This window comes from Apostichopus japonicus, chromosome 4 (genome assembly GCF_037975245.1).
Source record: "Apostichopus japonicus isolate 1M-3 chromosome 4, ASM3797524v1, whole genome shotgun sequence".
NCBI classification, from domain to species: domain Eukaryota; kingdom Metazoa; phylum Echinodermata; class Holothuroidea; order Aspidochirotida; family Stichopodidae; genus Apostichopus; species Apostichopus japonicus.
Window position 1 is genome coordinate 5,066,177 of NC_092564.1, and position 24,389 is coordinate 5,090,565.

Here is a 24,389-nt window from a genome sequence, read left to right on the forward strand (position 1 = left end):
CAGCAGAGATGAGTCACAAATGTTTAACAAAGAAAAGGTCTACGGATACATTCGCACAGACCGAAATGGGGATGAACTTAAATGACTTAGTTCGTTTGGAAAAAGGAAATACATAAAACTGTTCACTTTCAAACATGGAACTTAATTCGTTTAAGCTGATTATCTGACGAACCATGAAAATGAGGTTTCACCAAGCTAATTTTAACTTTGCATTAATTAAGAAATTAATAAATAAAATAATTAATAAAAGTACCGCAAAATGTATCCGATGAAATATATTTCATTCATGTATTCTGTTACGCCATGCCTCTTGATTTAAACAAGCCAATAAGAGAACGCATGCACTGTAATGAATATTCAGTACCAACGAAGCTCTCTGTGCTAGAAGAACAGCTGATCGTCGATGCGACTAGTCCTATAATATGGATATAATAGACCTGTGATCAAACCTAATCCAGAGGAAGGATTAGGTCGAGAAGAAGACAACCGGTATCACTACTAGTATACAGTACTACTATTATCTAACAGGATTAGTGTGTTGTATGTATATGTACTGTAGGAATACCTTATGACCGCATTACCATTATCAATACGGAATACTACTGACGGACCATAGGGGTAAATAATAACTACATGCCACCAGGCAGTTATATTTACGACGCTAAGGGAACACGAATTTGGAAGAAGCCCGCAAGGGCTTATGTATATTTACCAATTCACGTCGGGTGGCTTCCAATTCAACATTTTAACCCTAACTTGGAATCTACAACTGAAACTTGAGCAGTATGCATGTGTTACATCGGTGGTACAGTCCCTACTTGGTGTTGCATATTCATTACTAAACTCACATCTAGGCGTGGGCTAGCTCTTGTATTTTGTGTGTGTGTTTTTGCTCTCTTCGGTACGCGCGTAATCACTTTAAAGGCATTGAAGACTCGGCCCAACTTGAAACCGCGTGCGGCCATCTGAAAAAGTTAACTTTCTGTTGCTTGCAATTGACGGTTTGTTCGTGTCGCTACAAAATGCAGACAGTAATGAAACGTGATACCTTGTTATAGCTGGACCTGAGATGTCCATCGCTGTATCGTTTCTACACTGTGCTGTGGATATTGACCGCAGCTGTATGAACTGACTGTACACTAGTGTCTAGCAAGCTGTGTGTGTTTTTCCTGGGATCGATGGTGGTGTCTATAACACTTCTGTTACCCCTCATTCGAAACTAGGTCAGATTACCGGCATTAGACGTTTCTTTTGCGCGAGTCTTCACACCCTTCCACAGAGTCTATTTCTGGGAAACTTGAGGGAAAGGTCAAGGTAGGTTATAATTTGGCCCACAAAGAGCTTACCTACATAATGTCAGTGTTCTGATGGGCCTATTATGTTCTGATATAGAGGGAGTTTGGATTATTGAGGAGTAACAACACTAATGGAATACAGTGGCAAGATGGATGGGAAATTTCATGTCTCGAAATATATATTGGGTATAATCGGTGAACATACTACAAGACTGTCGAATATATTTTTTCGGACGTATTTTGGGGGTAATATTGGTGACCGTTAGAAATCGTTAGGAATCTTCAGCCAAAAGTGCTCCTTGCTATATACGGGAAATAACACTGATTTCACCGTGGTCATGAGTCACGTCACGGAACGACAGAGTCGAGAGTCTATAAACAATTGGCATAGCACTGAAATGAAAGTGTAACTCTATACCACAATCCACCCACATCCACACTCTACTACAATCATGAAACAATTGGTAGGAACATGGACCTATCTGTTTATAGCTCCATGGTAGGAAGTACTACCGATATCCTATAACGGGCCGATTTGATGAACTATGCCACCTGCTGACTGGTGACTTGCTGGAGTACTGTTACTCTCTTCGACAGACAGTGCTAGGACGTGTCAGGAATGTCAGAAATTGTGAGAAAAAAAGTCGGCTTTCCATCACGTGAATGAAACTCCTTGTTTTCATCATTGACATAGCAACGGTGAAAGGACAGTAAAAAATCTTATCGGATTTGTAGACTGCAGAAGGATGTATTAAGTGTATTGGCTAGGAAACAGGAACGTTACCTAGAGAAGAAAGATTCGGTAAGATTGTTTTAACGATAGTGTGTATCATTACATATCATTCATTCTAACGGTGAAATGTGTACAATAATCTGACTGTCAATTTTTGTCGGTGTGGTTTGTTTTATGTAACCAGAATTAATAACGTAGACTCAATCTGTTATCGTTAGCCTATACTCTGTAAACGTATGTTAAAGAAATATCCAGTCTATATGGAACAATGGTTTGAGCGACATAAATTGTATTGCAGTAATGTTGTCATACGAAAACCAGCTGGCTTTTTGTGTTGTCTAAGGGAATTGTTATTCCATTACAAAACTCCCTGGATGTCCACTGCAGCCTGTTGTACTTTCCTTTTCCGTTTGCTATCTCGATTTTCCCCTCGGGTTAACGTAAGGATACTGCATGTATAGGGTAAGTCAAGCTGGGTATACATATATGTGTATATATATATATATATATATATATATACATGAAATCAGTATTCCCAGAATTACCTGTCATCGCTTTTAAAAGACCCAGCAACCTACGGGATATCTTAGTTCGGGCATCCTTTCGGGATGACACCCCATTAGGGGAAAGCAAAACAGAAACTACAGGATCATCGCCCTGTACACAAAATTGCAAAACGTGCTTACTTGTCGATTCGACCGGGCCTTTCAGAGCAACCAAACCAAACGCACGTTCCAAATTCGGCACAAAATTAACTGCCTATCCAAAAATGTCATTTACCTCATCTACTGCAATATCTGTAACTTACAATACATTGGAGAGTCAAAAAACACTCTTAGAATGAGAATGACACAACATAGATCGGCGATCAAAACAAAAAAGATCTACCAACCTGTTGCAAATCACTTCAATCTCCAAAATCATTCAATTGAGAATTTGCGTGTTATTGCCATTGACCAGAACGATTCTTGGACAGATAAATCTAGGAAAGCGAAAGAAAATTTCTGGGAACTAAACCTAAAGACCACGGCACCATTCGGTTTAAACATCAGAAACGATTTGCCGTCCCAGATAAACCAAAACAATTCCTTTACAATTACGACGGAATCGGATTAAAATAATCCGACGCGGATTAAAATAATCCGAATTTCTAATACTTCTGCTCTATTCAGCAGAAATCAGTAAGTCGCTTTGCCTTTACAACCATGCCGACATCTTCTCTATAAAACAGTTTCAATTCCTGCTACTCCTTGTCACTTTCGGTGATCATGCACTGAAGAAGAGCTAGTTTTGCTCGAAAGCTCTGCAAAAACCAAACATTGGCTGTTTTACTTCCAATCATTTACCTAATTCATTATTGTATCTCACTCGAGATCCAGCCTTTCTCTAAATGCAGCATAGTTGTTTAACAGTTTTTCCGTTATTCCTATATATATATATATATATATATATATATATATATATATATATATATATATATATATACAAGTTGTCTGACGATCGCTATAACGCGTGAAACTCCGAGTTACAACTACTAGTGTTCCACTAGTCTCATCTAGTATCAACATATATTCCGCTCTGTCCAATGGACATAGAGCACTCTGCGCCAAGATAGACGCCTACCTACTCTATATATATATATATATATATATATATATATATATATATATATATATATATATATATATATATATATAATGACAATATTTCACGACGCATTTCCTGATGTGTGTGTTTACGTTATGTTATATACCCCTGCTTGTACTCCGGCCGGTTTCCTTTATTACCATGTATCCTATCCGTTCAACTTACATCACCAGCAAGTATTCTGTCCACTATGCAATCGCACACATCTACGTGTATATCACATTGTCTGTTATGCATCATAGCTGTGATTAAATTACTGTGATGTCTTTCTTATCACCTGCTGTATTGTAAACAAGTTATTAATCAGGTTTTTCAAGACTCCAAAAACTGTACTTATTATTGTCAACAAGTCGATAGGACTATAATAATATAGGACTATATAAGGCTCAATTAACAATGCAGATTGGAGCCAAGCTGGGCATAGACGTCGCATTCACTCACTGTGTAAAGAAGTCGTATTTACCGGCCAAATATTATCATTTGCTACATTTTCTTCCCGCGGGTAAACGTTCATTTTCTTTACTTTCTGACATTTCTTCATAAAGACATTCGAATACTTCTCGGGATTACAATATAGTGGCAAGATCATACCGAAACGGTAAGTTAATTGTTTAAACAAAAACAAAGAGGGGGGGGGGTTAGGGGGCTGATAAGTTAGCCTAAATAACTATCTCAAACAAAGCTATATAGAGGGTGTGACCCTACGAATTATTCCCAGACATCGACACCTCGACTAGACAAAATGAACGTCTCAGTGAGGCAAAAATGGGTATTCATCGTTGAGGTTTAACAAGTGAGCTACAATTGATATAGGCTAATATCAAATATATATCAAGTTATAATAATGTAAATGTAAGGGAGTGTTAGGTCAGTGGTTAACGCCGTTGCCTTTCAATCATAAGGTCCGGAGTTTGAGTCACTCCAAGATTAATGTTTGTCGTCCAGTAACACTGAGTTGTTGCCAATTGACAATTCATAATCATGGACGTTCCTGCTTGCAGGAGGATCCTAAACACATTCATACACACATACATACAATGTAAATAGTCAATGTGATTTTTATACTGCATGCAACCTAATGAAACGTCAAACAATAGGCCTACCAAATCAATTTGGTTAAGTTACTCCTTAAGCTCTATAGAGGTATACCTTAATTCAAGTCTAGCCTTTTACCTTTGTAAAACACTAGAATTTAAGTTCTTGTGTTGCTGTTCTTTTGTATAGACTTTGCATAGTCTTTTGTAATCATGTCTATTGTACCTCACAACTGGTGGATTATCTTTTATATCTGTGATGTATATTAAACTAGATTACTTTCTATCCACACACAAGTTGTGTGTTACTATAATACTTTCCATAGTCTGTGACTAATTAGAATTGCTACGAAAAACGTGAGCTGATTACCTCAGTAAACAGGACAATAATTTGTCGTTAAGCTGCATATAGTACAGCTCTTGCAGGTTGTGGACAAACCAGCCTACTACTGTATTGCAATCTTCCTGCCTTAGACCAGGGAGTTGTATCATAACACGGTGCTTAGACCAGCGAAACCCGGAAGACCCGTAAAGGTCGCCAAATCGGATATTCATAGTTAGTGAATGCACTAATATATATATATATATATATATATATATATATATATATATATATATATGTGCATATATATATATATATATATATATATATATATATATATGTATATATATATATATATATATGCATATATATATATATATATGTATATATATATATATATATATATATATATATATATATATATATATATGTATATATATGTATATATAATAACTGCTGTATTTCTCGAGCTGCCTTATCAGAACTGGTATAACTCGATTTTATTTTAACTTTCTGAATATTCAGCTTCTATATCATCATAATATGGATTTGTTAGTACGGTTGATGGTCATCACGGCGACGACTGCAGTGCTGAGTATAAATGCATTAAGAGAAGGGGACCACGGAGTTTGCGAAAAGTCTGAAACGTGAGTTTATAAAAAGTCTCTCTGTTTAAATAAATGTATTCATAAGTTATCAGGTGTCAAGTAAATAGACCATCTATGATCTAACATATGAACCCCTGCTTGCTGTGTGCTGCTGCTTCTTTGTTGATGTAGGTGTGGGTGGGGGTATTTAGTGTAAATAATCCAGATTGAAGAACTGTGGGGAAATATTTCGCAATTTTTCATCTATAATTGTTTTAGGAACACAGAAACTGCTGATTAAGTATTTCGCCCAGTGAACTTTCTCCTGTAATGCAACACACATAACGCCAGCTGGCCGAAGTGGGGAACAACTTGATCTGTTCAAAACTGCTAAACACGTTTAGAACTGAAGTTCTGCGATTAACTTCATATTAGAATAGCTGAAAGTATACACAAGTACTTATCTGCAGGTGTGCACCCTCTAAATTAATCCCAAGCATTGAAATGACTAATAGGTCAAGATAATGCATTATGGGTCAACAACAAAATATTTAGTTAATATTAGTGACCATTTGAACTTCTAGCATTTCTTTTTGTCGTGGAGAGGAAGGGGGCGGGGATCAGAGAGAGGCACTGATTAGAGGTATTATTAATATAATTGTGTTTATATTTAAAAAATAATGTGTCCACACACAGTAGTGTATATTTCAGTATGTAGACACCAAATGCGTCACGTTTAAAGCAATCCGGATTTATCTTACAAAAGAAAACGTGTCCTATATTTCATTTTTTAACCGGTGCAAATGTTTCAAGAATACATAAGTTATACGGGGTTAGAATTGTTAGGTATACATCCTATTCAGTACCAGTGTTCATATGATCGACAAGTGTGGGGGGAAGGGTTGCAAAGCTAATCACTTATAATCATTATATTTTAATGATGGTTTCTATGATTCTATCTATTTATCTATATCTATCTATCTATGGAAGTAGAACAATTTTCACAAAGGCAATTTGTGAAAGGGTGGTTTTCGTGTGACAGTTTTACGAGTTCAACAACCGAGTAAAAGATCATTCTGACCAATTGGTAATTACCTGGTAATAACGAAACCAAACTAGTGCATGACCGCAAAGACTGTTAAACTGCTCCCACACAGTGCAGAACATTTATCCACGCAAGATCTTTCTGCTAGAAAAGGTTTGAAGCAAACTGGGTATTCTCGAACGCGCGAAGTGCTTGACAAATTCTACTATGTTGTAATATTTTGTACATCAACTGTGGTATTACATGTAAACATGCGGAAACGGAAGTAGCCTAATAGAATAATACGAAACAATTCCGTGGTATTTTAACTTCATTTCTCAATTTGTTTACAGATCATTCATTTCAGAGGTAATAAGTACCCAAACCAGTCACGCAGAGAAATATTCGACATGCACTTTGTGGGTTTTCTGCAACACAAAGTTCAGGTGAGTGAGACATTTTGCTGTCAGAATACTAATGATTAACAAGTTAACTTCGCAGCCTCGTAACAACCGGAACCCTTTCGCCATATAAATATATATATATATATATATATATATATATATATATATATATATATATCACGACATGAGTTCACGTCTTGATTGAATATACTGAAAACATGACAGCTGCAACAGTTTGAATCGGTACATTAAAGTGAGTGACTTGCGCGACTAGATTAGGAATCTAGTTAGTCTGAATGTTCCTGTTTTGCATTTGAATTTGAAAATGGTACGGGAATTACCAAGGCTTAATGTACACAACTTTTCTGTTGAATTATATGTAGCCTATCTCCTTTGGCGTAAATTACATATAGAGGAAACTGTTGAATAAACACCGTACACATAGGACGGGTATATCTTCATTGCAACGAATGGAATTTGGCAACCTCCAAGTGCGGTGATGACGTAACTTTTTCGACCAATCATGAGCGACTATTTACACATAATTGCAAACCTGTTTTTTTTGGGGGGGGGGTGGGGGGCCTGGATGTTACAATGATATAATGCAGTTACTTATTTCGTCTGACTTCAATGATTTCCTGATAGCTTCTTAATTTAAAAAAAAAACAAATAATATGAAAATAATGAAATTATAAAAAAATCACTGAAGTCAGACGAAACTTGAAGAGTGATCATGAAACTGTTGTAAATTGGCGAATGACCTACATTGACACGGGAATGTGGAGTCGAAGTAAGTGTATAGACTCAATAACATTAATTTATCCTATATTTTATCTTGTTTAGAACTGCTTACCGTACGACAACCCGAACGAGTTACAGAATGTTGTCGAGCGAAATATTCGTGTGTTGCGAAGGTTTCTTTGAAATTGATGACGGATGTAAACCGAAAGGTTTGATTATTAATATTATTATTATGATTTATTTATTTTGGTTTCACGTCATTTGATACGTTTATATTCATTTTATCATACCTGTGCATCTAAGTGAGACATAGAACAAACGTTACTTAATACAAACTACAGTATGAAATGTTTCCTGAAAGGATATATGGGCGGTATTGCAAAATACAGAAAATGCAGATGACATAACAAGGTACCGTTTAAGATTTGTCACAGGGGTTCTACTCGTAAAGCGTAACTTTGGCATGTAATAATCAGTACTGAGGAGTCGAATGAGAACTTTATTCCAGAATGCATAACAAATAAATGTGTTTCTTAAACGTCTTCTGCCGTGCAGGCAGTTAGTTTCGTTATAGATATATTTCCACTTTTGTTTTTATTTAAAGCCAACTTACGTTACCCCTATCAACATAATGGTTCTAACCAAAGCCTATCTGTATGTTCCTGTGTTGGTCGAATCTAATGTTAATAATACCAATAATAATAATAATGACCGACTATGCGATCTGCGTTATAGTCATTGCGGACTTTGCAATCCTCGGTCCTCAACATTTTGCAAGATTGGTTAAAGTGACACTATAGTTTTCCCTTACTGGAAGATTTCAAAATACCTAATTATGAGCTGATGGTGTCATATTGCAGATATAAAGACACGAAAAGAGTTAAAACACCGAGTGTTATATTATGACTTTAGGTAGAATTATAATCCTAATAATTCATAGAACAAGAACAAGAAAAAGAAAACGAGTGAACATGTACAGTATGCTTTCTATACAACAGGCACCGTTGAGTGACATTCATTCAACGTCGCTTGCCTTGGATAAATTTGTGGTGCGTTGCAAACAAGCCCTTGAGGCCTTGGAAGTAGTCCCCCACCCCCACCCCCTCCTCCGGAGATTTTATTTTGCTTCTGTGGAGCTGACCTAATGGTCTGTGTGTAAATGATAAAAGTGGTATGGACATCCAACCTGCAGGCTGCACTGATAACGAAGTATTGTAGCGTTCTTCAACATACCACAATTAATGTTGTGCCTAAAGTCATCTTTTAAGATTGAAACTGTAGCTTTAGTAGATAGATATTAGATGTAGAGGTAGAGAGAGATATTCATACAGCACAATTCACTCTACTAGGCACGGTAGAGGGAGAGTGCTAAGGTTGTGGGGAGACAGGTACACTCCTCCCTCGTAAATACCCAAACCTGGTAAGTTTTGGAATCTTTCTGTTAATATATAACCATCATTTTCCACCCCAAACTGTGTCACCATATTTTCTATAGATGTAACACGATTCATGATTACGTAATAAGTGGTATACTATGATAATCGGTACTGTATTCAAAAATGCATTTTGAATTTTTACGAATCATCATTTGTCCTTCAGGATATTTGGAACAAAAGTCACAACATGAAAATAATACTTCTGCAGGCAGACATTTATTCGATTATTAACCTCGCTTTCCATTGCTATCTTTCCTCTTACAACAAGCTGATATTAACCTTATATTGTCTAAGTGTGTGTAACCTATACCCATATTGAATGCAACTATTATTGTACTTACTTCCTTCTCAAGTTGTTTCCCAGACATTTATTGAGCTAATTAGAATAACACGACCTTTTCTGAAATTGCAATAAAGTCATTTAGTTCAGTCCTAGTTCCATGCTGAGTTAACTTACTCCATTAAGTTTAACTATCATATTTCAAGTCTAATGGGAACCATGTTTTTAAATACAATATGCTTCTTCGAGCCTGACACATTGAATACATACATATAGTAGAACGACTGCTGCGAGTTGCCTATACATACTGTACAATATGAACTGACGGTTTGTAAACAGAGAAGGAAACAGAGGGCGAGCATGCCATTTCTTCTGTGAAAATGTCAAAGTTAAATGTAAAGTTAAAGGATATAGATACTCAACCATCGTTATTAATCTATGCGGTAGAGATGACCAATGTTGTGTCATTGAATTGAGCTCGATTCACCTGTATTTTTACTTGTGACTTGACTTGACTTGCAGGCAAATGACCCTCTCTATGGTTGTTGTTGGGGTGGGGGGGGAGGGGGGTGGTCAGTACAAGAATATTACCACTTCTTAAGCTTGGGTATATCGGAGTGCGTATGTATAGGAGACAGGTAAGAGAGGAATGAATTTAATATCCAAACTAGTGAGGTTGTGGTGTATAAGTATTTACTGCTATATTTGAATTGACTTGGCTTGTAATAAGATCAAATGGCGTGTGGTGTGACTTGACTTGTTTTACGATAAAATCAAATGACTTGTGACTTGACTTACCTTGATTTGAGAACAAATGACTTGTGACTTGACTTGACAAACGTGTCTTGATTACAACACTGGAAATCACTGTCATGGACAACTATGAACTTTCTCATGCCATTTGGGAGATATCACGGATGTAAAGTTCTTTCACACGCATGGCTAAAGACTTGATCAAGTCTTAAATATGACATCATCGAGTTACACGTGATTTAATTTCTTATGTTTTGTTAGTTTTTTTGCCAAAACAAAGAGAAAGTAAAAAGTGTGTCAGATCCTAGTGTCAATATATAAAATATCATATATTTACAAAATGGCAGTTTCCAGACACAACCTTTATACTATGATATATTCCAGTAAGAGTTTTCTTAGCTGCTGGGACAGATCTCTGGCATATAAGATTGAGATGATGTTTGAGTTTGTATATGCCCTTTAATTATGCAGTCAGTCACTTTTAAAGGGAAATATGTACATCATGTATATTTATGCATGCCTGTATGAAACTCTCCTTCCATTCACATGTCTTATTTTTTTGTCTTTTTTTCTAGTTCCTTCAACTTTGCCCATGACATCCTCAGTATCTTCGTCGATATCATACTCCAGCACTCCTACAGCGTCCTCACACGAAACCACCGAAAGTACACATCAAGCACTATCAACCGATCTGGATAATATATCAACCTTACCAATGCGTAACATTGTAGCAAAGCCATTACCACTAACAACAAAAATGATGATTTCTGGTTTCATCATTATTCCAGTTTTCCTTATATTGATTCTCTTTATTATGATATTGGTATCAAGGAAAAAACGAAAACTTCCCAGGTAATTTTATTAAGATGTTTAACACCAATTGAAAGAGGGTTTAATCAAGAACTGGTGCAAATATCTACGCCGAAAGACGTGTAGGCTTTACTAACTAATACGGATAAGGATAAGGATATGGTGGTTGGTATATATCGTAATAGGAGTAATAACCACTTATGAATTCCATTTTTGACTATCAGTTTTTTGTCTCGGAGGAGGATGTTTCGTTTTCCTCTTTGTAGGATTCTGGTCGCAAAATGTTTAGCCCAGAGCCCTCAACTGGGAAAATTATTAGCTATATGTTCTGCTTTTCTCTCCTAACCGCTTTAATATTCACCTTCGTGTAATGGTAATCAGATATATTTAGTTTAGACTGTTAGCAACATTATAAACAGACATGTACAAGAAAGCATATATAAGGTTTAAAGACTTCATTAAACTCGTTCATAGAATTTCAATAAATCATGGCTGTGAGGTCTTTGTGTATTCGGCAAGTGAAGTCGCCTATCCGAGCCCATTTTCACATCTCACGATGTTTGAACTTGTATCATAATGATACTAACAAAGGAAATTGACAATTCTCTTTGTAGTAACATTTCATGTCCTCAGAATTAACTTACTAAACACGTCGAACCTACTTCCTACGTCGAACCTAATTAACCCTGTATATTAGCTACGCTTTGGTATTTTACATCAACTCTGGTTATTGCTTAGCGGCTTGCTAAGCATTATTGTTACACAATTCATTTGCAGTTCATGCAAAATCAACAATGGATACTTTCAAGAACGTTTGTAAGAATGTTATTGCATATGCACCGAATTACATTATTGTTCATTCCTGTTTCTGTTAAAGGTAGAATCGAGTCTTATTATTTATTTTTTGTTTAAATTTACAGATCACCTCAGCGGTCACAGGATGACTCAAATAATGGTATGTTGAAAAGATCAGTTTCATTCGTCCTTTTTGGCTGAGTTCCATCAGTTCACCCGATACACACAGAGAATCTTAAAGTTTTGTACCAAAGTAACTACTGGATCGTGATATGAATCCGTAGCATGTGCTATTAGAATAACAGTAAGAACGAGGATAGGTGTAATTCCCACAAATCCAGTTGTTGGGATTACACATCCTCAGTTCTTACTGTCAACCTATTAGCACATGCTACCGGTTTACCAGTTTTGTCAGAACAATCCAGTTTTTACTAATGTGGTACAAAGTTTTAAGATTTACATTAGTTACTGTAATCTGTGTGAGTCGACTGGTCAGTTTATTAATATCGCCCTAGATAGAAAACGAGCTATATAGCCTATGTTTGCGATACTCGCGATATTCTCAATACAATGCATCCAAACTGTGTACATACTGTAAGGAGGATATAGTGGTCATGGTGTACCCTTTACACGTGGTTTCTTTTCTCCTATACTTTTCCAGTAGGTACAATGAACCAGGATGAACATCTTCATAACGAATACTACTCAATATCATCAACCAATCAGGCTCAAAATACCGGCCAATCTTCTGCCACAGTCTCCCCAGTTGCCAGAGAATCTCCATCTCATTCTAAAATAAAGGAGAAAACGTTAAGCCCATTGTCAGTTTTCTACCAAAAAATTAACAAAAATAAAACCAAAGAAGCCGACCATCAACAAGAGGAGGAGGGTGTCAACGTAGTAGCGAGTTTTCTCGGAGAGACTGAGTTCCAAGAGGGTTCCCATTACTATACAAATATGGATAAATCATCACCTGGTAATGTCTCTAAGGGCTGCACAGAGATGCGTGGTTCGACAACGAGCGTAGGTTCAAGTTTACAGCAATCTTTCACCGACATGCGAGGTGACGAGGTGTACAATGAAATGGAAAACCCTGACCATACCGAAGACGGAGCCTTTGCGGATTATGAACATTATAACCAACTTGAAACCAAAGGTAAAGAAGTATTGAAGAGTGATGGAAGCTATGATGTCCTAAAAAGGACAGATTCCTTACTACAGGGTATTCCCATGGCGGAGCAGAACCCATATGATGTGCTGGGTTCAGATGAACCCGGTAGAAGCGATACGTACGGCATCGGGGCAGGAGGAGGAAGAGGAAGTAGCCCACATCAATCTCCAGATGGTCAAACGCGAGATGTTCATGAAGACGCCAACCCGAATGAGATGCAGAATGACACGCATTCTGAATCAGTTTATTACAATACACCCGAAGAAACAGCTAGAAATAGAATGGATTCTTCACAGGAAGGTATCTATACGAACGTTTCTTAACACAGGGAAACATACTTTTTCTCCGCCGATGGCGTGGATGAGTCGGGCTGCGTTAACGCTCAATGGCTACCTATGTCTAGGACGACTATTTAAGAGAGCAACGGGAAGGGAGAAGGTGGCGTGCTCAATATCAATTAGAATCGCTAAAAAGCCCATTTCAATCTTTAATGGTAATGGATGGAAAGAAATATCAGGTCTCTACAATAGCACGTGCCAATGGTTATTTGTTTTCTAACTGTGTCAATTAAGGCCAAATGGTTTGCTATCATTATCATCATGTAAGAAATACATGCATAAAGTCATACAAAAGAATCATCTATCACCTTCTTTAACGCATTTTCGTTACTGAAATGGTATACCACACCCTATACCCCAAAAAACTGAACTAGGTCTATAATAAAAAAAAAATAATAATCAGGAAATTATGATACTTTGACGAAAGAACAGTTTTTGGTTTAGAAATTGCAGAAACATTTTGCAATGTTAATGTTTCACACAGTATACTTGATCTGCCTATCGAATGAAGAGATGGTATTACGGCTTTCTGTTTCGAACAATATAGGCTGCAAGAATAAAGAAAATAAACCGATGTTTCACTTTGAAGCCACTGCTGCTTCCGCAACATGATGGTCTTTGTATCAACGATAGAGTCAGTTATACGGTATAACACTGAACATTGTTGAAACTTATGATGATACGTTTCCATTTAGAGCTTGAGAGTTTACGAGGAATATCAGAAACAACTTATAACTTAAATGATTTTTTTTCTTTCTTGTAATTGTAAACAATTACTAACTCCGTGTTGTCATGAACTGCAGGTTAAGATTCTTATAACCAAGGGCGTAGGAACCGGGGGGGGCTGGGGGCGCCAGCCCCCAGTGAAAATTGTGGAGGGGCGGAAGTATCATTCCGCCCCCCCCGCTTCGCAAGTCAGAAAACCCCTTTTTCATTTCCAAATGAGAAAAAAATCTCATTTGGAGCACCAAATTGCATCTAAGGCCTGGTGAAAATACAAAATTAAGTTTACAAAATGGAGTGGGTGTTGAAGTGTGCTATATTGCACCAAATTGCATCTGAGGCTACCTGGAAATGCAAAAAATTCCAAAGGGGAGGGGGACACCCCCTCCCCTTATACCCCTCCCCCAGGCCGGCCATCAGCCTTCAGCCCCCCCCCCCACTCAAAAGTACCTTCCTACGACACTGCTTATAACAACGCGATATGCAACACATCTTTCAACAAGTTGTGTTTCAAACGTACCCTTAATTCCAAACAGTTACAATTAACTCCTTTTTTGAGAGAGAGAGAGTCAATGATTAGAACTGTGGTGAGGTGTGAAGATCAATCTGAGAGTTATTCCAATTCTGCTCTATCAGAAGTAAATTGTTTTATTCAATAAGGTCTAAATTTGCAGTAATTCAGCTTTGAGGTAAACGTATTTAACTCCATAGAAAGAGTGATTGTTATGTGCACTCTCAAAGAATGAATTCTCTTTGCTTGGATTTGATAATGTGCCTTATTATTCATTTGCTTTTGTTGGCGAAATTGTATAGGTTTCTTAAAAGGAAGGGTCACAGCATGTGTGTGAAGTAATAATAAAAGTATTTATACTTAGACTTGAATTTGTGTACATCCTTATAAGTCGTTTGCATTCAACAATATAACTTCTAGCAACATGCTTGTCCAATTCCTAGTGAAATGTGCTGGACGTTTGTTTTAGCTTAACTTTTAATTACCTTGGTTTCGTTTTTATTGCATTTACTGTTTTATCCGGTCCTGTGTTCGTTTCGTATATTGTCTTTTTTTATGCCTCTGCTTTCTTGTTAGAGGAATCCTTTTACGTAATAAATAAATGTTTATAATATATATTTTTGGAAGCTGCTTTTGTAAAGAGAAAGGTGGGATACCATTTCACTTCGCTACAGTTGCAAATATACAAACTCACACTGAAGTTTCATGCACTCAAGTTTATCTTAATAATTTACCCTTTTCATTGCGTCATGTCAACATTTTCACCAAACTGACCAAATTTTACTCAGACTGAGATGGAATCGATCAAATCAACAGCTTCATGATCGAACCAAGGCAATACATGTAGTAACCTTCAGTATTAAAATGCACGTTATAGGGAATTTGATCCTATTCCCCAAATTTTCGCCACACAGAATTGACTTCAAAACGTTCTACTTCAGTTTGATACAGCTTGATACTCTATTCGACCTTCATCGCATCCAACTATCTTTTCTGTGTTTGTCCGTTAGTACCGCGAAGAAGCAAAGGAGTCTCTACCATCATTATCTCCTATAGATTTACAGGAATGATTCATAATGTAATCATTTGACTGCTTTTAAGAAGCAACCTAGAGGTATATGTGGACCAGCCTGACCAGGATTGCCTCAGCGTAGTCACATGTCAGTAGCAGTCAGGATGGGGTGGGGCGGTGGGGACAGTGTGGGCGGTGGGGGAGGGCTCATTAGATAGCTGTAAGGAAAGAAACTATTTGGGTCGATGAAGCCTATCACCAAATGATGTTCCGAAGGGTGACGCATGGATAAGTCAGACGTTTGGTCTTGATGCGTTTTAGTCCAAGTAAATCAATGTTTCTGTAGCTGTTCCGGTTTTCACTATAGTCACTTGTAACATAAACCTCTCGGGAATGCTTCTTTGAGGCTAAATTAATGACGACATCAGTGTTAAAGTTAATCCATTTTGTATTTAAATTCTTATAACTCAAAACCAAAACGCGTTCTGTTAGCGTCATATAATCAATACAAAACCATTGATTGCTATATATTCGGCATCATTCTTCTTTGCCAAATTGGTCATGCCTTGTAAACAAGTCGATTGGGTCCCTAAAAAGTGTTATGTGTCCTTATTGAGGATTGCATCTGAGAAAGGTCTGTGTTACATTTAATAGTCCAGCCGTTGTAAGTGATGAGCCTCAGATATTTTAAGGGTCAAGTTAAACGTGGTATAGAAATTCAACATGGACGGGTGGCGAACGGTCTACAGATAGCATGTCCAAATTAATTTTGTGCCTAAAGACATCCCATAAAGATCAAAGTGAAAACTTGATGTGACAGTATTCATAAAAAAAACGTAATTTGGTGGTTCAATGCGTGTTAAATCATCACACTTGCGCAAAATATCAAACATTAATTTCAAATTTCGGTGTTAACTGCTGGAAGTTAATAGGTACCTGTAACCAGGGTATTTACTGGTTAGAATTACTTTATTTTCGTCTTATGGTATTTCGTCTGTTTGTAGCTCATACCAGCATGCTGGTGTGAGCTATTGTTACAGTGCGGCGTCTATCATTCTATCACTCTATCCGTCAACAATTGGTAAAACCGCTCTCACTCACACAGTGTTTAATGGAATTTCATGAAACTTGGACACAAGGACCATTGGGTATAGGGCCATCAGAGATGGTCCGAAATTTGGGGTCAAAGGTCACCTGTGGGCCATAATGGGCCATTTTGTGGAAATACGCAAAATGCTTCTTCTCCTACAGATTCCATGGTACAATGTTGAGGGTTTGTCACTATAGTACTATGGAAGTTTTACCTTCAGGGTGTTCATGAATTTGAGATCAAAGATCAACTAGGGGTCTTTTGTGGCCCGGGCAGCGGCCCTATATTTTCAAATTGCTTCCGTTCGTACAGTGTATGGCCAGTTATAATGAAACTTGGTCACAACGTTCCTCGGGATGAGAGTTACGAGGGGTGTTCGGAAAATTGAGGTCAAATGTCATTTAGGGGGTCATCGGGGGTCATTCTTTGTAATATTTTCAAATATCTCAATCTCCTCAAGATTTTGATGGATCATATTCAAAGTTGAAATGATGATTGTTGGATTGTGTATGAATAAGGTGATGCCTAATAATTTTTGGTCAAAAGTTAATTAATTACAATTAACCCCCATTGTTTAAAAAAATCTGAGCCTTCACCTTTTTGCCAAAGCTCCTTTAATTTGTCTCCCAGTCTCTGCAGTGTTTGTTTACATTGTGGTTAGAGACTAGGAAACATTTGGGTAATTAAGGCAATATGACTTTTCACTTTTTCTCCAAGTAAAAGCTGAAAAATGAAAGATGTACGAGTGAATTCAACCCTTTTACGTTGAAATGTGGTCTGTTAACCAAGGCCTGGTTTTTGCATTGTATAAGTACATGCAAAATATGACATTTGAAATATGTTGCGTATTTTCTCATTTATTTGCATGTAACATTTCTTATTTGTAAAATTCTGTAAATATACATTTATTCAGAAATGCAGGATACATAGCCATTTACATGGAATAATTTTACACCACAGTGTTACCTTGTTAATTCATAGTAAAACGAGCAGACATAAACATTTTATCTCTATTCTGGTGGATTAGATGTCTTAAAAGAGTTTGCTGTTACAGATACTAACAAATTAAGCAATTTAGCCATAACATTCACTGAATTTTGAATAAACCATCACTTACTAACAAAAGCAAAGATTTTTATCAATCAATTTGACAAAATATAGCAAAAATTTAATATATGATTATTTTTGGTATGATTTTCCCAAAGCGAACATAAAATACAAGTATTTTTTGATAAATAGTCATTTTGGGGCAAAATGGATATATTGTACAGTTTTTTTTTGTATCTTTGGGGCGTTCCAATACACCCCAACCAGTTAAGTGTAGCAATACACCTCTACTTGTAATAAGTTCTATCTTTGGGGCGTTCCAATACACCCCAACCAGTTAAGTGTAGCAATACACCTCTACTTGTAATAAGTTCTATCTTTGGGCGTACCAATACGCCCCAACCAGTTAAGTGTAGCAATAGACCACTATGATAAATTGTATATATCTTTGGGGCGTACCAGTACGCCCCAACCAGTTAAGTGTAGCAATACACCACTATGATTAATTATATATATCTTTGGGGCGTACCAGTACGCCCCAACCAGTTAAATGTTGAAATATACCACTATGATAAATTGTATATATCTTTGGGGCGTACCAGTACGCCCCAACCAGTTAAGTGTAGAAATATACCTCTATGATAAATTGTATATATCTTTGGGGCGTACCAGTACGCCCCAACCAGTTAAGTGTAGCAATACACCACTATGATTAATTGTATTTATCTTTGGGGCGTACCAGTACGCCCCAACCAGTTAAGTGTAGCAATACACTACTATGATTAATTATATATATCTTTGGGGTGTACCAGTACGCCCCAACCAGTTTAGAGTAGAAATACACCCCTATGATAAATTGTATATATCTTTGGGGCGTACCAGTACGCCCCAACCAGTTAAGTGTAAGCAATACACCAAGAAAATTGTGTGTGTTTCTCAAAACTACATATCTTCTTTTACACAAGTTTTTGCAAGAAAATAAGAGTACACACTGCCCAATCAAGAGTACTGTATGTGTAAAACATAACGGTATCTTTCTTTCAAGTCACAGACTTCCCTCTTTGGAAGGCGATTTTTATGGGTTAAATTTAAGTCCCAGAACATTAAGGAATGGAAAGAAACTGATGGTGTGTATGGCTGCTTATTTCTTCCTTGGCCACAGTCTAGCAGTTTCCAGTCTCCAGTCCAGGATCCCTTCATCCAATGTAAAATAACCTCATCCTTTTAAATTTTAGTGACTTCTCCAAAGTATGGTCGTGTGCTTGAATCAATGAGGTTTACGGCTGCTATATTCCCAACTTGAATATAGTCAGATACTTCAATAACTTCTTTAGCAAAGTTATAACATTTATATATATCACCACTCTGAAGATCTTCAACTCTAAAAGCAAGGAGCAGAAGGGCAGAAGGACAGAAGATAGCGGTTCTTATTCTCCCTGTAACAATTATCCATTTGCAAAAACAGATCCTTCCCAAGAGTATCCTTGTGCTTCACTAGTGTCCACAAATTGCATGTAATGGTCATGTTTGAATCATGTTGGATATGCTTCAGATCAGTCATAACATATATGCAAACTTGTCACATGGACCTTTAGTGTGAATTAGGACACCTGAAAAGAAAGAGAAGAATGAATATATACTAATTCATTGACATGTATGATAAAGAGGTTGTTATTACTTGTTTTCTGCTATTAAATAAAGTTTGATAATTAACCTACTATGTGCTTTAACAAACAAAAACTAGAGCACCAATGGTGCAGAAGCTCATACCTTTTCGAGCTTAAAAATGTAGGGCCCACAAAACTTTATGGCCCACCAAATTTCAGGCCATTTTTCAGATTCCACCAATTTTGGGCCCATGAGAGATAACCCCCACCCTCCCCCCTCCGTTAGCAGAATCCTGGCCACACCACTGGCTATAATTCCTATTTTCCCCCTTTAAATCCTATTTTACCCACTCTCTCGAACAATACCACTGACCTACCCTATTAAACTTTCTCCCCTCTACCTGAGCAGACCTGAAGCACTCCTTGCCAAAATTTTGGCTGGCTGCCTATATACTGTACCTCAGGCTCAAAGACTTCTAAGAATCGGCAAGTGCTGATTGGCTATAGGGCTCTCATGCATATAGTTCAACAGTTAATAACAACTCCCAGTCCTGCTTTAATTCCACTAACAGCTTCTGCAGAGCTTAACCACAAATGTAAACAAACACTGCAGAGACTGGGAGACAAATTAAAGGAGCTTTGGCAAAAGGTGAAGGCTCAGATTTTTTTAAACAATGGGGATTAATTGTAATTAATTACCTTTTACCAAAAATTATTAGGCATCACCTTATTCATACACAATCCAACAATCATCAGTTCAACTTTGAATATGATCCATCAAAATCTTGAGGACATTGAGATATTTGAAAATATTACAAAGAATGACCCCCGATGACCCCCTAAATGACATTTGACCTCACTTTTCCGAACACCCCTCGTAACTCTCATCCCGAGGAACGTTGTGACCAAGTTTCATTATAACTGGCCATACACTGTACGAACAGGAGCAATTTGAAAATATAGGGCGGCGGCCCGGGCCACAAAAGACCCCTAATTGATCTTTGATCTCAAATTCATGAACACCCTGAAGGTAAAACTTCCATAGTACTATCGTGACAAATCCTCAACATTGTACCATGGAATCTGTAGGAGAAGAAGCATTTTGCGTATTTCCACAAAATGGCCCATTACAGCCTACAGGTGACCTTTGACCCCAAATTTCGGACCATCTCTGATGGCCCTATACCCAATGGTCCTTGTGTCCAAGTTTCATGAAATTACATCAAACACTGTGCGAGTGGGAGCTGCTTTACCAATTGTTGACGGATAGAGTGATAGAGTGATAGAATGATAGAGTGATAGACGCCGCACTGTAACAATAGCTCACACCAGCATGCTGGTATGAGCTAAACAAACAGTCACATAATATTTGATGGATACTAAGGCCATTATCTTTATCAGAACAACAATATAAAGAACAGAATTGATTTGACCTCAACCAAAACGATAGGAACACTAGACTTCTTGTAACCTTAGGTGTCCATCCTTATACTATTTATGAAGATAATCAAGCTTCCCCTCTTGAGACATTGTGTTGTAAAACAAGGCATCATACAAACAAACACCCTGTATAAACACCCACACACACATACTGCTCACGCACATACATACATGTACTATACACCAACATGACATCACAAGTTTCAGTATACTTTATCAATGTCTTCATGCTAGTTAATCAATTTAAAGCTACTAGCTATGAGGAATTTGAAATTTTATTCCCCTTTTCCCATGCAATGTATGCAACAATAACTGTCATAAATCCTGCACATTCACAAGATAAAATAATTAGGAATCTTGAACTCTTCTAAAGATTTCCATAAAGTAGTCCTTGGAAATGATGCTTTGTTCACCAATGCCAATTTCTATCATTTCCTTCTTCATGCGTGCATGGAGAGAAGTCTTTGTGTATGACACTGGAAGGTGCACTTCTGTTTTGTGGGGCATGTAATCTCCAATATGTTCAAATAAACAAGCTAGTGCAAATGGAGTTTTTGTTCTCATCCTTTTCTTGCCTTTATTGCCATGAATTGCATTTTTCTTGCCAACTTGAAATTATTTCAGACAATCTTTGAATAACTTGCTACTAATACCAAAGAACATACAAAATGCTTTCTCACATACAATCTTCCCACAAATTACATAAATAGAACAAGATTTGTCTCAGGTGTGACATGATCTTTCCTGATGAATCCAAATCTTGTCCAGAGTGAATTGCTTTAGCTAAGTTTCCCTCACTTCACTGACCTCTAGAAAAGACTGTTCTAGGTCATCGTAAGAAAGTGATTTGATACAGCTACCATCACAGCAATCAGATGGGAACATAGGCAGTGGATCAATGCTTGATTGCGTCTCCTTCGTTTTTTCTCACTCCTGGTGAAAAAAAAGGTTTTGATCACATGAAGAAATTGATGCAGAAAATTCTCTGGCAATACCAAAGCTACTGCTACTACTTCCATTTGAACTTATGTCAAGGTACAACCGCAGCGAATCATTTGTTGTATCTGGAGAAATAGTACTGATGTTGTGACTCACAGTGACTGCCCCATTCAAACGACAGTGAAAGTTTTGTTTTAGTATGATTATTTAAAGTTGGTTCCTCTTCCAAATTTTCCATTTCATTATCCATGCTCACGTTCCTTTTAAGTGTATTAGGTAGGGATGTATTTCCCTTGCTTTAGTGTGGAGATGAGAAAAGAGTTGGCTCAATGTCCAATTTGTCGGGATCATCCTCTTTACATTCTGACAGAAAACTGGTAATTTGTTCAAATTTGTAAGGTTTCCTTCACACATTTTGTTTCCCATGTAAGTGGAGCACAATGACAAATGAGCACAACTAAACCTTCATTTACTCAGCTGCACACCACAATAATATGAGCCATGAATGTGAAACAGTATCCAAAGGCATGCATTGAAAGAGTAAGTCCTCAGAGCAGGGAGTTTTTCCATAACCACTCCCTGCTCAGAGCATGACCACTGCTCAACAGTTAAATCTGTTCTTGGACTTGTGCTTTTATACAAGATCCAGATCAGATCCTCTGATTTTATCAGACGATCATCTCTCCACGGGGTAAACTGATGCATTGATCCAGTCGCATTTTTACTCGAGCCGTACTATGGATCTGATCCTTGCCCGGGCCGGTAAAAAATTCGGATTGGAAATGTGTCATTCGCAGCCGGAAATCGCGTACTAGTAGTACATTTGGTTCAAAACTTTCGTTTTCAAGGTTCATAGCCTAGAGTGACAATGCTAAGTAAGATTCATAGGTCAGTTATGATTATTATATTGTATTGTATCGACGATGGTCAGGAATTCAGGATGCAAGCTTTTTACGAAAAACACCCGATTTCGAAGAAGAGTTGACGATAAAAATCGTGTCAGTATGGACGCTAGCAACAAGTGTAGAATTTAAAACGATAGGCTCAATATTCGGAGTTGCCCTGGGACAGGGAGTACAACCAGGGAGTTGTTGTTTTTCCATAACAACTCCCTGGTACAACGTATGTGTCATAACACACGATGTTTTTGTGCGATTACACTTACAGTATCTACTGTACTACCAGGGAGTTGTAATGGGTTGCGGCACAGCTGATCTGCCAATCACTTAAAACTAGTACGGTGTGGCCAAAGGTCATTTACGGTTAGCATAATAATAATCAGGGTTACCAGCGACAAGTAACAAAAAAACGTTAGATTTGCCAAAATAAAACCCCAGAAAACGCTAGATAATCAGTTTCACTCACTTGTTATGTGTTGTTTTCAATAATTCGTTGACTGTTCGTTGCACTGATTCATATCATAGGCAGTCTAGTGATTATTTTAACAAGTTAAAACGGTTAATAACAATCAGGAAATAATACAAGAAAATTAACTGTGGATTTTACAAAAATACTGATTCAGTCCTAATGAAAAACCCAAGTATGAAAAAGCCATTAATATTAAAACAGTTCACGCGGTATTATAGTGTAAAAGCCACGGAAGCCTATAAATATATTTTATTGGGTTGCCAAGTGGTAATTTGGTCTCAGAGTTTCAGAAAACAAAGTAATTATTTTGTGAATTACCGATTTGGTGCGATTTTTTATAAAACGTATGCTGGAATCCTAGAAAGGTGAAAAAATACGCTAGATCTATCGTGTGAAAAGGCTAACGCTGGTAACCTTTATAAGAGTACTGTAGTAGACTTGTTTAGTTGTACTGTGTAAAAATATGCACTATGCGTAGTTCTCATCAGTATTACTTGTCAAACACACATGCATGCCTATAGTCTTATTTGTGTTAGGTTAGCCTTTCTGTAGAAGTATTCATTTGTGGTTTACATGGATACATTTGGAAAATGTCGCTTTCACTTGTTTGTAAACAGTAGCACGGTGGGATATGGGGGCATAGAGATTTTCCCACATCGATGCTAACCCCAGCTCCCAACGACTTTGCTGATCCTATATAAACAACGGTCGACCTGACCACCCCCCCCCCCTCCCCACCCAAAAAAAATAGCTGCATGCTTGTAAGATAAATTATGGTATATTTTTTCAGCCAGCTTGTGATCATAACATTAAAATCACTTGCTATAAAGAATATCATTATATCCCCACCCCCCCCCCGCCTCACCCATACACAAACACATACACATTTCTGTTGCGACAAGTCCATTACAATATAGTCCTAGCCTACGGCGCTCAACCCTCCGATTTTCTACAGCCATAGCTATTTTCACTTAATTAATCGCACTAACATTGACAATACATTTAAAGCCTCCTAATGTGGCAAAATACATCAAACTTCCATGATAATTTTGGAAAACAGTAAAATGCTTGTGTCTAATTGATAGGGTTATTTTAATTTTGTTTGGAATATTATTATACAAATTTACCAATTTACTCTGTGCATTGTGATCAACTCCTAGCTGAATCATGTTACTATATAAAGGAAAATACCTAGTCTCCAACAAAAGAGGGAAAAAACACATTTTAGCAACAAAATGGAATAGAGGGCGTACTTTTTTGCGACGTGGAAAACACACATATC

At 37.3% G+C, this 24,389-nt stretch overlaps 1 protein-coding gene and 1 long non-coding RNA gene across 11 annotated transcripts in view; one reads left to right on the forward strand and one right to left on the reverse strand.

Annotated features, from left to right (window-relative positions):
• LOC139966240 (uncharacterized) overlaps window positions 1–22,402 on the reverse strand; it is a 27,795-nt gene extending 5,393 nt beyond the window's left edge. The window contains exon 1 of the long non-coding RNA XR_011792518.1: window positions 15,574–22,402. This is a non-coding gene — a long non-coding RNA (uncharacterized lncRNA). The remainder of the gene's footprint in view (window positions 1–15,573) is intronic.
• Window positions 1–24,389, forward strand: part of LOC139966237 (uncharacterized) — a 76,430-nt gene that overhangs the window by 18,845 nt on the left and 33,196 nt on the right. The window contains exons 1-8 of one of the 10 annotated variants that reach the window (XR_011792514.1): window positions 1,855–2,097; window positions 4,221–4,273; window positions 5,557–5,678; window positions 6,996–7,088; window positions 7,890–7,996; window positions 10,832–11,108; window positions 11,987–12,021; window positions 12,523–14,173. Coding sequence is in view for 2 of the 10 variants with exons in the window: in XM_071969075.1 (XP_071825176.1) it covers window positions 5,575–5,678; window positions 6,996–7,088; window positions 7,890–7,996; window positions 10,832–11,108; window positions 11,987–12,021; window positions 12,523–13,355 (1,449 nt within the window). In the remaining 8 variants the exon portion in view is untranslated. Of the gene's footprint in view, window positions 1–1,841; window positions 2,098–2,466; window positions 2,491–3,854; window positions 4,274–4,934; window positions 5,270–5,556; window positions 5,679–6,995; window positions 7,089–7,889; window positions 7,997–10,831; window positions 11,109–11,986; window positions 12,022–12,522; window positions 15,305–24,389 lie in introns of those variants that run through there. The other 9 variants (XR_011792515.1, XR_011792517.1, XM_071969075.1 and 6 more) reach the window with 9 other exon arrangements.